The sequence below is a fragment of the Candoia aspera genome, chromosome 3 (genome assembly GCF_035149785.1).
Source record: "Candoia aspera isolate rCanAsp1 chromosome 3, rCanAsp1.hap2, whole genome shotgun sequence".
Classification (NCBI taxonomy): domain Eukaryota; kingdom Metazoa; phylum Chordata; class Lepidosauria; order Squamata; family Boidae; genus Candoia; species Candoia aspera.
The window spans coordinates 200,581,566-200,598,115 of record NC_086155.1 but is presented as its reverse complement, the minus strand read 5'-3'; the positions used below and the strand labels follow the sequence as shown (position 1 = coordinate 200,598,115).

At 46.9% G+C, this 16,550-nt stretch overlaps 1 protein-coding gene across 1 annotated transcript in view; it reads left to right on the top strand.

Annotated features, from left to right (window-relative positions):
* Positions 1–13,005: 13,005 nt before the first annotated feature.
* Positions 13,006–16,550, top strand: part of KCNQ3 (potassium voltage-gated channel subfamily Q member 3) — a 125,240-nt gene continuing 121,695 nt past the window's right edge. Inside the window, exon 1 of the mRNA XM_063300277.1 lies at positions 13,006–13,583. Within this exon, the coding sequence (XP_063156347.1) occupies positions 13,234–13,583 (350 nt within the window). The 5' untranslated portion in view covers positions 13,006–13,233. The remainder of the gene's footprint in view (positions 13,584–16,550) is intronic.

Below are 16,550 nucleotides of genomic sequence, written 5' to 3'. Positions count from 1 at the left end.
CACCTTTGAAAATCGCCTGTGATTGTGTGTCAGTGGCCACATACGGCAGTTCTGGTGCATAGCAAATAAACCTGTATTAAAGTCTTAGACCAGGATTATGCAGTAGGAGCTGGGAAAGCTAGTGAGGGGTGGAAAATGCTCCTATGTCTTCCTCCTGCTTAACGAAAGGATCATGTGCAAACAAGGTTTGCAGGGAAGAGGAAGTTAGCTGGAACTGGGGGAGCTGTTTTTGCCCTCTGCAAAAGCCTGGTGGCCCTGTGAACAGGGTTGGGAATAGGAAACTGCTGGAGTGTGAACGCTGTGGACTCCTGGGTCAAGTTCGGCATGCGTGTGTGGGAGAAAGTAAACCTTGCGGCTTAAAAATTCATATCTTCCAGTGAATATCTATCAAGGGCACACTGCTGGGTAAACCCAGGCATCCCGGAAAATCCTCACTGCTTGTAACTGGATGGATATCTGTAATAAACTTTGCTTCCGTAAGTGCATAATAATATTCCTCCCTACCCACCCCTTCCAAGTCCCCCAGAGTGGACATAGCTGGAATTTTCTGGTTTTTCTTTTTTCAGTTATGAGTGGGTTGGGGACGACTGAAGGTAAAAATCTTGCAGAACCTCAAGGCGCCCACTCCAAAGCATTGTTCCACCCCCTTCCAAATGGCTATTTTTTTTCCTGTCGGGTGGTGCTAAGGGGGAAAATTGACACCTTAAGCAACTTCACCCTTTAAAAAAACCTCTAACACCCTACATGCCATGCAGTATAAATATAACTAGTAAATACATAAATGTAACAGCATAGGTACATTTGGAAGGTATATTTGAGTCATAGAATCAGTGAGCAGGAAGATACCTTTCAAGCTGCTGAGCCAATCCTTGCTTGATGTGGCAATCTAAATTAAACCTTCCCAATAAATGGCTAATTAGCTTCCTTCTGAACTTTTCCATCAATGGGGAATTTACCACAGTTGGGGGGAATCGTTTCTTTTTTCCATAAAGCTTTATTAATTTTTCAGAATATAATTAAAACACAAAATACAGAATATAGAACAGATGGAATACAAGTCTAAAACAGAAACAAGAAAAATTAAAACAGTGCAAGAACGGACAGAAAAACATAAAAGGCAGGTGGCTTCTGACCTTCTCCAACACAGATATAAAAGCACTTAAAAGTTCATCTCTTGCTATAAATTAAACATTTATTTCTCTAAAATCAAACCATTTGATCATCAAAACCCAAAATCAGAACTTCATTTTTTTCTGTTGCAAGCAAATAGTCCAAAAGCGGCTTCCAAATAGGAACAAATACAGTTACAGAGTTTTCTCTTATCAATGCTGTCAGTTTATTTGGGGGGAATTGCTTCTAATTTATTGTGCTTTTAGTATATCCTATTTTAGGAACCCCCACCCATCCTGAACATCTTTCCATTAGTTTCTCCTGCTGTGAAATGGCTGCTTATCACAGCTCTGAATTTATCATAATCTGCTTTTTCGTTTGTCTGAAATCCAAACTAACATGAGACATCACTCAATTGATACCCTCTTAAGATGGCAACTGTTGGGACACCCAGGTTATTTGTTTGTTTGTTTGTTTGTTCGTTTGAGCAAATTTATAACCGCCCATCTCACTATGCAAGTGACTCTGGGTGGCTCACCAATAAAAGGTCATTAAAGAAAAATTATAAAAAGTACAAAAATGCAAAGTTAAAAGAGAAAAGCTAAAAGGTGGACAGAGTGTCCTGAAGCCACCAACCACCCCCAGGGCTGCCTATCACTCTCGGATCCCCAAGCTAGTTGGCAGAGCCTGGTCTTGATGCTCTTCCTGAAGGCCAGAAGAGTGGGGGCCAACCTCACCTCAGGGGGCAAGATGTTCCAAAGGGCGGGCCAACGGCAGAAAAAGCTCTTCTCCTGGACCCCACCAGCCGAAATTCTTTAGCTGATGGGGTCTGTAACACGCCCTTCCTGCCAGACCAGGTGGGCCAGGTCAATATAATTGGGATGAGACGGTTCCAATCTTCTGGAACAGGAGATAGTGGAAAGCTACCCATTCCTGTAGCTGATTTTAAACATAAATATAACCACCCTTGTTCTGCCACCTGAGCTGTTCTTATCTTACTAACAGCTGTGAAACCTGAAGAAACATAAATCAATCAAGAGACCAATAGAAACAAGGTAGCTGTCTTAGGGCTCTGAGCTCTCACAAAGAAACGAAACAAATAAATTGGCTGATCCATAAAATAGCTGCCAAAGATCAATACCCACTGCAGCTGTAAATTGTTGAGAATAGATTCTTAATCAATCAGGGGTTCTCAGGGGGCTACGATAATAACCTCTTGCATTTCGATCTGACTTGCCGCTCTCCTTTTTGACATCTAATTGTCTGCATTGTGAGAAAAAAATGCAGCTGCTTTTCAAGAGTTTGGGATGGTGATGCATTCCCACCCTCGCGAACTTCGAGGCCAATTGTGCCATAAAACATTGTTTAAACACCTTAAATCAGGGATTCTCAACCAGGGTTCCACGGAACCCTAGGGTTCCACGAGAGATCACTAGGGGTTCCCTGGGAGATCACAATTTATTTTAAAAATTATTTCAAATTCAGGCAACTTCACATTAAAGAGGTAAGTTTCATTCTTTATTTTTAGTTTAAGAACACTGTCAGTGCATATATACAGGCCTACCCATGAAACAAATATAGTAATTTTGTAACTTCTGGTCTTTATTTGAGCCTGAATGTGCAGGGGTTCCCCGAGGCCTGAAAAATATTTCAGGGGTTCCTCCAGGGTCAAAAAGTTGAGCTGCCTTAATGGCTGGCTTCACAGAATGGCAAGTCACACCTGAGCAAAAGCCATGATGACGACCTGGCGTAATGGTTGGACCCACCCTATATTCAATCTTCTAAACCAAGTTACCATTTGTTGAATTTTAATACCTGTTTTGCTTTGGAAGGAGACAAGAGCAAGTGCACAGAACAACACTGGAGAATATTTAGTATAACAATTGAGGTCCTCTCATAAGAACACAAGCAGGGCCCCCGATGGATCAGACCTCTGGCCCACCCAGTCCTGCCGTCTATTCTCACAGTACAAGGCGACAAGTCTCAGTCCCATGGAACTTATAATCTAATACTTGTGGCAAGGGAAACTCCAAAAGAAAGAAGCAAAGTTGAGCTGGACAGCCTCTGAAGGGAAGAAACTAGTGGGGACGTGTGTTGGAGCAAAGGCATTGGAACAAAGATGGAGGAGCAAGACACTGTCAGACAGCAGAGGATGGTCAAACCAGAGAAGCAAAGAGCATCAGCCTGGATGTATCAGGATCCAAGAGTGAAAAGAGAAGGGGCATGGATGGAAGCATCTCTACCAGCCTGCACTCCCTTGTTGTGATGGAATGTGTTCTGGAGGGGGTGATGTGGTGGAATATGGCACTGCCGCTGATTCCCAGGAAGGAGTGAACGCATTCCAAGCTGATAAGGGGACTTGCAGTTTGGAAAGCCTTGGCAGGGGTCAAAGAGAGTCAGGGTAGCCCTGCCCTAGACTTTCCTGGGTTATTTCTCCATAGGTTAGTTAGGATAGCTTTAGTCTGGCAAGATTCTGTCTATTCGATGAGAACAATAAAGAACTAGAGTTGGAATACACTGACTCAGCACTGTTTCTTGGTCTGGTTCTGACATTTGTGGTATTGAATTGTGTGGATTTACCCATGAACCAGTCAGGTCCGCATTGGGTGGCTTTGATAGCCATTTCTCTATCCTACACAGTTCTTGGATTCAGTATTAAAAAAGGGGGGGGGGAATTTAGTGGTGGCAAAGTCTTAATCACTTTGAGATAAATCAACCTTGCACCCTTGTCTCTCCCAAATAAAGGTAAGGTCATCCTTTTGGTGTGGGACTACCATCTGTTATTTTGATCCAGGAAAAACCAAAAAGATGAAAGTCAATTAAGACTTGGCTGAGAGCATGGGGAAAGCCTACATCATGCTCCAATTCTCTTTGCCATCTGGCAGCCAGGAGAAGTTGGCAAGAGACCAACCAGTGATCTTTTATGAGAGCAACAGTTCTTGATTGCTTTCTTTTCTCAACTCTGATTCATCCTGTTAACTATTACAGGCATGCATTTGATACTACCACTTAGACATGACCCTAGAAGCTGAAGTCCAAGAAGCCATGATTTCCTGATTGCCTAACTCACTCCTAGATATGCTTACACAGAATTAAGCATTTTAGGAGAAAGAACTGCTGGGTCATAGGAGATCTTGATTTCAGTCCTGAACCCCTCGTTGACATCAAATAGAAAAAGGCTGAGATACTTAGGAACCATTGCATGCTGCATAGGTGAGCCAATGGTCCAGCTAAGTGGCCACATTCACACACTTGGCTGAACCATAATATGGATTATGGCTTAACATTGTATGAATCCAGCCTTATCATATACAGTTGTAATTGAAATTACTCAACCCCCATTACAAATCAGGTTGATTGTCAAAATGTGCAGACTTTCAGCTGTTTGCAATGAACAAATCAAACAAAAGCAGTTGAAATAGCTTAACACAATGAATGCTTCAAGTGGTGTCCCCAAAGTCAACTGAAAATGCAACTTATCATGACTTCTCCAGTCTCAAAATTATTCAACCCCCGAATAGAATCCATCACAACAGCACACATGCAGTATGCAAAACAGGTGTTGTCCCAAGCACACCTGATGCAACTAATCAAGGGCTTCATTAGTGGCACCAGGTGTGCTTGAGCTGGAACACGTGAAATACCTGAAGTGGCCAGGGGTTTATTGAGTGTCACGTTGGACTGCATGTTAGAAATACAGTATGACTAAGTCAAAAGAATGGTCCAAAAAGGTAAGAGAAGAGATCATCGCCCTTCACAAACAAGCAACAGGATACAAAAAGATAGCAAAGGCATTGAATGTTCCTACAGACACCGTTGGAAGCATAGTTGTTGTTGTTTATTCGTTTAGTCGCTTCCGACTCTTCGTGACTTCATGGACCAGCCCACGCCAGAGCTTCCTGTCGGTCGTCAACACCCCCAGCTCCCCCAGGAACGAGTCCGTCACCTCTAGAATATCATCCATCCATCTTGCCCTTGGTCGGCCCCTCTTCCTTTTGCCTTCCACTCTCCCTAGCATCAGCATCTTCTCCAGGGTGTCCTGTCTTCTCATTATGTGGCCAAAGTATTTCAGTTTTGCCTTTAATATCATTCCCTCAAGTGAGCAGTCTGGCTTTATTTCCTGGAGGATGGACTGGTTGGATCTTCTTGCAGTCCAAGGCACTCTCAGAATTTTCCTCCAACACCACAGTTCAAAAGCATCGATCTTCCTTCGCTCAGCCTTCCTTATGGTCCAGCTCTCGCAGCCATATGTTACTACAGGGAACACCATTGCTTTAACTATGCGGGCCTTTGTTGTCAGTGTGATGTCTCTGCTCTTAACTATTTTATCGAGATTTGTCATTGCTCTTCTTCCAAGGATTAAGCGTCTTCTGATTTCCTGACTGCAGTCAGCATCTGCAGTAATCTTTGCACCTAGGAATACAAAGTCTTTCACTGCTTCTACATTTTCTCCCTCTATTTGCCAGTTATCAATCAAGCTGGTTGCCATAATCTTGGTTTTTTTGAAGTTTAGCTGCAAACCAGCTTTTGCACTTTCTTCTTTCACCTTCATCATAAGGCTCCTCAGTTCCTCTTCACTTTCAGCCATCAAAGTGGTATCATCTGCATATCTGAGATTGTTAATGTTTCTTCCAGAGATTTTAACTCCAGCCTTGGATTCCTCAAGGCCAGCTTGTCGCATGATGTGTTCTGCATACAAGTTGAATAGGTAGGGTGAGAGTATACAGCCCTGCCATACTCCTTTCCCAATCTTAAACCAGTCTGTTGTTCCGTGGTCTGTTCTTACTGTTGCTAGGTAAAGGTAAAGGTTTCCCTTGACGTAAAGTCCAGTCGTGTCCGACTCTAGGGGGCGGTGCTCATCTCCGTTTCAAAGCCTTGGAGCCGGCGTTGTCCATAGGACACTTCCGGGTCATGTGGCCAGCATGACTCACGGAACGCCGTTACCTTCCCGCCGAAGCGGTACCAATTAATCTACTCACATTTGCATGTTTTCGAACTGCTTGGTGTGCAGGAGCTGGGACGAGCAACGGGAGCTCACCCCGCCGCGCGGTTTCGAACCGCCGACCTTCCGATAGACAGCTCAGCGGTTTAACCCGCAGCGCCACCGCGTCCCTTACTGTTGCTACTTGGTCGTTATACAGATTCTTCAGGAGGCATACAAGATGACTTGGTATCCCCATACCACTAAGAACTTGCCACAATTTGTTATGGTCCACACAGTCAAAGGCTTTAGAATAGTCAATAAAACAGAAATAGATGTTTTTCTGAAACTCCCTGGCTTTTTCCATTATCCAGTGGATATTGGCAATTTGGTCTCTAGTTCCTCTGCCTTTTCTAAACCCAGCTTGTACATCTGGCAATTCTCGCTCCATGAACTGCTGAAGTCTACCTTGCAGGATCTTGAGCATTACCTTACTGGCATGTGAAATGAGTGCCACTGTTCGATAGTTTGAACATTCTTTAGTGTTTCCCTTTTTTGGTATGGGGATATAAGTTGATGTTTTCCAGTCTGATGGCCATTCTTGTGTTTTCCAAATTTGCTGGCATATAGCATGCATTACCTTGACAGCATCATCTCGCAAGATTTTGAACAGTTCAGCTGGGATGCCGTCGTCTCCTGTTGCCTTGTTATTAGCAATGCTTCTTAAGGCCCACTCAACCTCACTCTTCAGGATGTCTGGCTCTAGCTCACCGACCACACTGTCAAAGCTATCCCCGATATTGTTATCCTTCCTATACAGGTTTTCTGTATATTCTTGCCACCTTTTCTTGATCTCTTCTTCTTCTGTTAGGTCCTTGCCATCTTTGTTTTTGATCATACCCATTTTTGCCTGGAATTTACCTCCAATGTTTCTAATTTTCTGGAAGAGGTCTCTTGTCCTTCCTATTCTATTGTCTTCTTCCACTTCCGCGCATTGCTTGTTTAAAAATAATTCCTTATCTCTTCTGGCTAACCTCTGGAATTTTGCATTTAATTGGGCATATCTCCCCCTATCACTGTTGCCTTTTGCTTTCCTTCTTTCTTGGGCTACTTCTAGTGTCTCAGCAGACAGCCATTTTGCCTTCTTGGTTTTCTCTTTCTTTGGGATGTATTTTGTTGCCGCCTCCTGAACAATGCTGCCAACTTCTGTCCAGAGTTCTTCCAGGACCCTATCTACTAAGTCCAGTCCCTTAAATCTATTCTTCACCTCCACTGCATATTCCTTAGGAATATTAGTGAGCTCATATCTAGCTGATCTGTGGGTCTTCCCTAATCTCTTGAGTCTGATCCTAAATTGTGCAAGAAGAAGTTCGTGATCTGAACTACAGTCAGCTCCAGGCCTTGTTTTTACCGACTGTACAGATGTCTGCCACCTTTGGCTGCAAAGGATGTAATCAATCTGATTTCGGTGTTGTCCATCTGGTGAAGTCCATGTATAAAGCCGTCTCTTAGGTTGTTGGAAGAGAGTGTTTGTTATGCAGAGTGAATTGTCTTGGCAAAATTCTATCAGCCTGTGTCCTGCTTCGTTTTGTTCTCCCAGGCCATACTTACCTGTAATTCGAGGTGTCATTTGACTGCCCACCTTAGCATTCCAGTCTCCTGTGATGAAAATAACATCTCTTTTAGGCGTGTTGTCCAGTAGGTGCTGCAGATCCTCATAGAACTGCTCTACTTCAGCTTCTTCAGCATTTGTGGTTGGGGCGTATATTTGGATCACTGTGATGTTAGATGGCTTGCCCTGAATTCCAATTGAGATCATTCTGTCGTTTTTTGGGTTGTATCCAAGCACTGCTTTAGCCACTTTACTATTCATTATGAAGGCTACTCCATTTCTTCTGTGGTCCTCTTGTCCACAGTAGTAGATCTGGTGGTCATTTGATGTGAAGTGGCCCATTCCAGTCCATTTCAGTTCACTGACGCCCAGAATGTCTACCTTTAATCTTGACATCTCACCAATAACCACATCCAATTTGCCCTGGCTCATAGATCTTACATTCCAGGTTCCAATGGTGTGTTGATCCTTAGAACATCGGATTCGCCGTTCACCACCAGCACCGTCGGCCGCTAGCCGTCCTTTCGGCTTTGAGCTAGCTGCGTCATCACGTCTGGAGCTAGATGAACTCATCCTCTGTTCCTCCCCAGTAGCATTTTGACCATCTTCCGACCTGGGGGTCTCATCTTCCGATGGTATACCGACATATCTCTGGTTGTACGGATCCATTTAGTTTTCACGGCAAGAATACTGGGGTGGGTTGCCATTACCTTCCCCAGGGATCGCATTTAGTCTGACCTCTCTGTCATGACCTTCCCGTCTTGGGTGGCCCTTCACGGTTTAGCTCATGGCATCATTGAGGTGCTCAAGCTCCAGCACCACAACAAGGTAACGATCCTTTGCTGAAGGGAAGCATAGTTAGCAAGTTCAAAATCCAAGGAACAGCGGTTACACTACCTGGACAGGGCAGAAAAAGGAAGCTGTCAATGGCTGCAACCAGATTTCTGAGAAGGCAGGTGGAGAGAAACCCTCGAGTGACTGCGAAAGACCTGCAGCAAGACTTGGTGGCAACAGGCACTGAGGTTTCAGTGAGCGCAGTAAGGCGCGTACTAAACACGGAAGTTTTCCATGGCAGAACTCCAAGACGTACACCACCACTGACCCAAAAGCACAAGAAAAGTTGGCTCCAATCTGCTAAAAATCATCTAAATAAGCCACAGAAGTTTTGGGATTCTGTTCTGTGGAGCGATGAAACAAAACTGGACCTTTTCGGCCTGATGGATCAGCGGTATGTCTGGAGGAAGAAGAATGAAGCATACGCTGAAAAGAACGCTCTGCCTACAGTTAAGCATGGTGGTGGCTCAGTGATGCTCTGGGGCTGCTTTGCATCCTCTGGCACTGGAAACCTGCAGCGTGTGGACGGCAAGATGGATTCACTGAAGTATCAGGAAATCCTAGGAGAAAACGTCATGCCGTTTGTAAGGAAGCTGAAGCTTGGGGGTCATTGGACCTTCCAACAGGACAATGATCCCAAGCATACCTCAAATTCCACTAAGGCTTGGAAGCAGAAGTAGTCCTGGAAGATTCTACTGTGGCCATCACAGTCACCTGACTTGAACCCCATAGAAAATCTCTGGTGGGATTTGAAGAAGGCGGTTGCAGCACACAAACCCAAGAATATGACTGAACTGGAGGCCATTGCTCATGAGGAATGGGCTAAGGTTCCTCAGGAACACTGCCAGAAGCTGGTGTCTGGCTATGCATCTCATTTGCAGCAGGTCATAAGAGCAAAAGGGTGCTCTACTAAGTACTGAAGATGCTTGCCATGAAGGGGTTGAATAATTTTGAGACTGGAGAAGTCATGATAAGTTGCATTTTCAGTTGACTTTGAGGACACCACTTGAAGCATTCGTTGTGTCGAGCTATTTCAATTGCTTTTGTTTGATTTGTTCATTGCAAACAGCTGAAAGTTTGTACATTTTGACCATCAACCTGATTTGCAATGGGGGTTGAATAATTTCGATTACTGTAATTGTATTGAATCCTGCCGTGTGCAGAGGGTTGGACTTGTTGACTTCATAGGTCTCTTCCAATTCTACACTATCCCTGCTAGATTACTGTTGGAATCTGTTGGAACACCTCCAGTGAAGCTGAAGAAACTCCTCTATGGACTAACCTGTCCTACTGACTTGACCGTTCTTCCTGTCAAGATATTCTTCCTAATGTCTAATCTGTATCTGCATCCTTGGTTTTTCACCCCATTAGTTCTAGTCTTATGTTCTGGAGCGAGTGAGAATAAGTCTGAACCCTCTACAGCGTGACAGCCCTTCAGGTATTTGAAGACAGCTATCATGTCCCCTCTCAACCTTCTCTTCTGCAAGCTAAACATACCTAGATCTTTGAACTGAAGTTTCACCATCTTGGGAGCCCTTCTCTGAACTTTGGCTGCTACTGAGCCAAGGACAAACATGGTTAGAAGCTGCATCCATGCAGTAATCTAGAATATGGTCACTGTGAATAGACAGTTAACTGGTTCTGAGTAGTTATTCAGAATTTATACCTGGTCAGATTTGAGAACCTTCCTGCTTTCTTGTAGTGACATCTTTGAAGGGCAAACTCTTTAGCCCTTGTCTAGCTCCCTGCTTGGTTCTCTTTTCTGCATTCCTGGGCTTCTGTTCAGGTAAATCCACAAAGGTTTAGATCACCAAATCCACAAATCAGGATAAGCACTAATAACAGCAAAGAGATATTGTAAGTGCAGTGTTTATTTCTGCAGCCTCATCCGGTAGTCCTAACCAAACTATGCTGTAATCTTCCTGACACTAACTGAGCCTTGACACATAGTGGTTTGTAAAATGTGGTTTAGTACAGGAATATGCAGTTTGTTCTGGACTGAGGGCATCGCTTGGCTTTGGAGTAGTGTGCTAGGAGTGCAGTCCAAATGATAGAGAATCGGGCCAGGATAATAAATGAAAGATAGATGATATGGTTAGCCTCCAGCGATATATTTAATGCATTTCTTCCATCACAGACAGATGAGATAGATGGCAGTACCTCACCACCCTGGCTGGTCTCAAAAAACTATCAGAGTTGGACCTAATTAGTCCTTAGATGGGAGATCATCAGGATTGTAGGCTAGACTGAAAAGTAAAAAAAAAAATCTAGAGGACAATAGCTAGCTATCTCTGACCCACTTTTATCTCATGATAAATTACAATTTGGTAATAATGTTTGAAGATCTCGGGAAGCTGCACACAAGGATTTGAGGAGCCATAGGCCTGGGTGGGCTGTTGTGCATTGCTGGAATAATGGGCTGGTGCATCTCCAACCAATGGTGGTTTATTCAATCCATAGTTCATCAAACTATGCACAGTGCCATGTGCAAACCAAGCCAGGTTCTCTCATTTGCTGAGCTCAGATGGGTTTCCTTGGTGGCCTCCTGGGCCAGAAAGAACACTGTCTGGTTGGTGTTCAGACTTAAGGGATGACAAAGCACATTCTTGGCCTTGATTATCCTCTCAAGCCTGCTTCCCAGCAAGTCCATTTGAAAGGATCTCAACTAAGGAAGCTAGAAAGATCACCGGGTGCTCCAGCTGCAGGCCAAATAGAGCGAATGCTGTGCGATTTGACAGGCCCTGCACTGAACATCAAGAAACAGGAGCAACAGGAAGGTTGCCAGTTATATAAGATCTGTTCAAAGAAAAGCAAGAATGAGGAGCAGAGACCAAAGGTAAGATGAAGGATGATGCTTAAGGTTCTATACCCCTCTGTGGTTCATTTTATTTAACAGCAATTGTGGTTGGAATGGGTTAACCATTTGATTCTCTGGCATTTTTTGTTCTGGGTTCCTGGTATGTTTTTTTACAGAAAGGCAGGGGAGAATGCACTACAGCTCTTCATTTTTATTTAGTTTAATGAATTGGTCCTTGTTAGCTTTTGGAAGTGTTCGCTGGAGATACAGCAGGTGTGCACCTAATATCCGCCACTAGGGGGCAACAGCTAACTGACCTTGGCCATCCTCTAGAAAACAAAGCAGGTTATTTGGATGGGAGACCATGAGGAAATCTCAGCCCTGTAGGCTAAATATGAAAATTAAAAAAAAATCCTACAATGAATGGCAAACTATCACCATACTATTGCCAAGAAAACTACAAAAACATATTTATATTGTCTTCAGCAGCAGAGCTTGCCTCAAGGGAGTTTTACCTACCTTTGTCGTAACAAGAGGCACTGCCTAGCTGACTGTGGCTGATTGGGACAGCTAAGGAGGGCTGAATGTAGCTCGTGCTCCGATGGGAGACCACCAGAAAATCTCAGAATTGTACATTAGATTGGGAGTGGAAAAAAAAGACTATTGCTGAAGAGGACAGCGACAACCGCTGCACCCAGAAGACAACATGGATGTTGTCCATGATGTCAGCATGATCTCCATCCAAAGGAGACATAATATTTTGACCCTTAAAAACCCTGCGTGCCAGAAGTGTGGGAAGCCCCCTTTGATTCCAGAAAGGATGGAAAAGCCCACCTGTCCCAGTAGATGTGAGTGCGTTTCCGGGGGCCTTGGGGCAAAATGGGAAAAGAGCCTCCTGCGCGCACCATGGGGAGCATTTATCCACAGAGTGGCCCCCCACCCCCGTCCAGCATTAGAAAGATCGGCGGGACCACCGCCCAGAAGGTCCTTCCCGGATCGAGAGGCACCAAGCCGCCCGGCGCCCGCTCCGCTGTCTCCTTGGCAAGCCAGCGGCCTCTTTCTTCTCCCCCTCCTCGCGACAGCCTTCTTTCCCACGATCTGGGCCCCCTCCCCCGCCTAGCGGTTCCCTCCGCGAACCCAGGCCGGGAGGGCGATCCCCGCAACCAGCTGGTCGGCAGAAGTCAGGCAAGGAATCCCTCGGCGGCCCTCGCCCAGCTGCCCGGGGCTTCCCCGGCTCTCCCTGCGCATCGCCGGCGAGCGGAACCCCGCGCGGCGCATCCTGCCTCGCTCCCCTGAAACCGGGGGGGGGGGGGCGGCGGCAGGCCCGCTCCCCTTCGCGTCTTCCGCGCCCCGCCAGCCCGGCGATCGCCGCCGCGGAGCCACCCGGCGAGCCGAGGCGAACGCGCTCCGCGGCCCCCGCCCGGTCCCTGGAACGGCCACGCCCGACGGCGAGGCGAGGCGAGGCGAGGCGAGGCTGGGGAGGAGCTGAGGCCGGCGGGGGGGCGGGGGCGGAGAGCAGCCGGGGCGGCCGCGGGGGAAGGACGCCGCCTGGCTCGGCACCCGCGATGCTCTTCCCTGCCTCGCCTTCCTCCTCCTCCTCCTCCCCCCGGGCCAGGCCGCTCGCCCAGGTGCTGCCGCTGATGCCGCCGCCGCTCGCCGCCGCCGCCGCGAGGCCCCGCCGCCGCCGGAGCTGATGCCCCCCTCCGGAGAGGCGGGGGCCCTGAGCCTGGGGGTGCGCCGCCTCCCTCCCCCCCCCGGCCGCGCCCTGCCGCCGGGGACCCCCTTCCGCCCCGGCGGAGGGAGGGCTCGGACCATGGCCTGGGGCTCCCCCCCGCGGCCGCCGCTCCTCCGCCCCCTCCTCCTCCTCCGCCCCCCCCTCCTCCTCTCCTTCCCGCCCTCGCTCACCCCGAAGGCGCCGGGCAGCGGCGGCAGAAGCGGGCCGAGCCGGCGAGGGGGAAGATGGGCGTGAAGTCCCGGAAGGCAGCCTCGGCGGCGGGGCTCCCGGCGGCGGCCCCCGGTGGGGCGCGGGAGGGCCAGCGGGCGGCGGGGGAGCTGGCCTCGGCCGGGGACCTGGAGCAGGGCACCCTGGCTCTGGGCGCCGGGGCGGACCGGGACGGGGCCCTGCTGCTGGAGGGGGCGGGCAGGGGCGGCGGGGGGAAGCGCTCGGCGCCCGCCATCGGGCTGCTGGCCAAGACCCCGCTGAGCCGGCCCGTCAAGCGGAACAACGTCAAGTACCGGCGGATCCAGACGCTGATCTACGACGCGCTGGAGCGGCCGCGGGGCTGGGCGCTGCTCTACCACGCCTTCGTGTGAGTGCCGGGCGCCCGCGCGGGTCGCGGGCGGGAGGGCCCCGTGGCTGCGCCCCCGCTCCCCCCGGGAGTTGGGGTCCCGCTGCGAAGTCCGGACCTGAACCCGAGAGGTGGGGCCAGACCGCGGAGGGCGGGGTGGGTGGCAGCCCGGGTGGTTCGCACGTTGGAGGGGAAGGACCCCGAGTTAGTGACCGACGCCCGACGGGGAGCTGCGCGTTATCCCGGCCCTTGTGTCACCCGCGAATCGTCTTTCAAGAAAAGCTCTCTCCAATACCCTGGTGCACATCTGCATTCAGACACGCTTCTGACAAGTGCATTCTCTCTCTCTTCTCCCCCCCCCCCTTCTGTTTCCTCGAGTAAGGCTGTGTTTACACGACTGTAAGTTAAAGCGTGGTTGGCGATGCCATGGAGTCAATTTGTTGTGTGAAGACTACTAGTTTCGTTAATTTATGGTTCAGTATACTGGGTCAGTTTAGACATTTGGTTAATTCAGGAAACCGTGGTTTCATGATTGAGGGCTTAGGGTGTTTTAAGAACACAGTCTGGGCAAAGATTCTGAAAGGCATATGGCAGAAGCACCCACATCACCGAATTTGGGCAAAGACTGAAAACTAAACTTGGAATAAGCAATCCACATCTTTGGAAGCCCCCCGCCCCCCTCAAAAAAAAAACCTCATTAGAAAGTGTTTTGTAGTACAGATTGCAAATAATTAGGCTGTATCCTGATTGGTGAAATGCTAGTTCAAGATGTCTAAGAAATTGTTTTTTTTTCCCACCTGGGTGATGGATTGATGCCTTTGGCAATGGGAGCACATGGTTTTATTTTCTTCCTAAAAGCCGAGCCCTTGAGAAATGCGCAGGTGCAGGATGCAAAGGTTATGATAATGCACTGTTATTGTGGTCGCATGGAAATGAAATGTTTTCATGAAGGTCTGAAGCGCGCAAGGTGTTGTGAAGGATTTGCCATAGAAACCAGGGTGTTCAATAATCCGGCCTGTGTTGCTTTCTCATTCTGGTTCAGCCCTTGGGCAACTTGTCAACAAAAAGAAATATACTGGGAATTTCCCAAGGAGCCAAGCTCTTCTGCTATGAAAGAAAAATAATAACCATTAACTGCCTTGCACCAAAACAGTCCCTTCTTTTTCCCTTAGTTCCTAACTAAGAAGGCACAAATGGACATGAATGTTATCTTACCGGGTTCCAGAGACAAATTTTGTCTTGTTCCAGAGACAAAAGCTAATTGTGGAAGGTGCCTGTTATGTTTGTTTTAAAGGAAATGCCATCCACTGAAATCTGCATAATCTACAGATAAATATAAAGACAAAACATGAGATTTTATTTGCGGTCTGAAGCCTGCAAACAGGTCAGGGAAGTGGTTCTGTTTGCAGTTTATCTTTTCTAGGTGCGCTGCTATTGTATATGGATGCTGTCTGTAATATCATGGCTAATTAGTAATTCTCTATTTATTTAAACTGGGGTCCAGTTCAGGGAACTAAACAGTAAACATTTCTGCTTGTTGTATATGGTCTTGAATGGGGCACAGTGCAGGATTTGGGAGAAAGGAAGACTGAAACCAAGTGTACCAGCTAGGCAACAGAAGCCCTCTATAGCATGGTTCTCAACCTTGGTAACTTGAAGATGTGTGGACTTCAACTCCCAGAATTCATGGCTGGCTGGGGAATTCTGGGAGTTGAAGTTCACACATCTTAACGTTGCCAAGGTTGAGAAACACTGCTGTGGAGCTACAACATTCTTCAGAAATCCGTGTCTTCAGTTGTTCTCTTGTTCCAGATATTTTTTTTAATGAGTGTGATAATTTTGTATCAACAAAGTGATGTTTCACATAACCAAGATATAAGGGTAGCAGACTAGCATTCCTTTTTGTGCAGCGACCTATCCCAACCAGGAGTCCATGATCATGCTGGTTACAGCTTTGGGAAACTGTAGTTCCAACATTTCTAGAGAACATCATTTTGGAGATTGGTTAGGTTCAGACACTGTGCTAAGGCAAGACTTGTTTTCAGCCTGATTTAGTTGAGAAGAGCGCCATTGAGTGGCTTCTGTAGTGGCACAGAGTACTGTGAAACAGATAACCAGGAGAAGCAGAAAGATCAAGGAGAAGAAGGCTGGCTAGCTCACTTAAAAAAAAAGAAGTAAAAAAGCATAGCTCTGCTGTGCATGTCCTACTGACATGAATGATCATTGCGCAACAGTGTGGGGAACTGGAAATTACTCATGGGTTGGGTTGCAGTCTGCAAGGTGAGGGTAACATTATGTTGCCAGTTTGTGGGCTTCAACATAGGCATAGTACGGTTCATTATGTTTGGCATATTACACGTCCACAGGAATGGCATTTTCTTATGCTGAGTTAGACATGCTGCATGAATGCAACCATGGAATCTGTTGTGGGTCGAGTGATGAACCTAGAATGAGAAAAAAAGTAAATCTCTGATCTGCAGCAAAAATTACGGGGTAGCTCCATCAGAAAATCACATGACTTCCACGTTTTAGGCCAAGGATACTACATGTATGTGTCCATGAAGTCACCAGAAGTCTAGCTCATCTTGGAGAAGACTACCTCTTATGACAGTGAAGCATATTCAAACAATGATGCACACAACCAAGGCAAGACTAGACATTTCTTCCCTTTCCTTTACAGAGTTTTATTCACACTAGCAATTTAAGTGAGAAGACATCTTTGCAAGATGGTTTGCATTTCTAATAAAAAGCTAAAGGGAACTGAAGATTGTGCTGCATGGACTTAACTGTGAAATAGTCTTCATGGGCTGTTTTGGAAATCTTTGTTTTATTATTGAGCTTTTAACCAGAGAATTAGTGTCTTTATGGGAGAAAATCTGTGCTCTTCCTTTTTTTTTTTAACTACCTACTGATTAGAAGCACTTTTGCCATGAAAGTAATTAGGTTTGTTAAATAAACTATTATGTAATTGTAGAAAGGTGTACATAA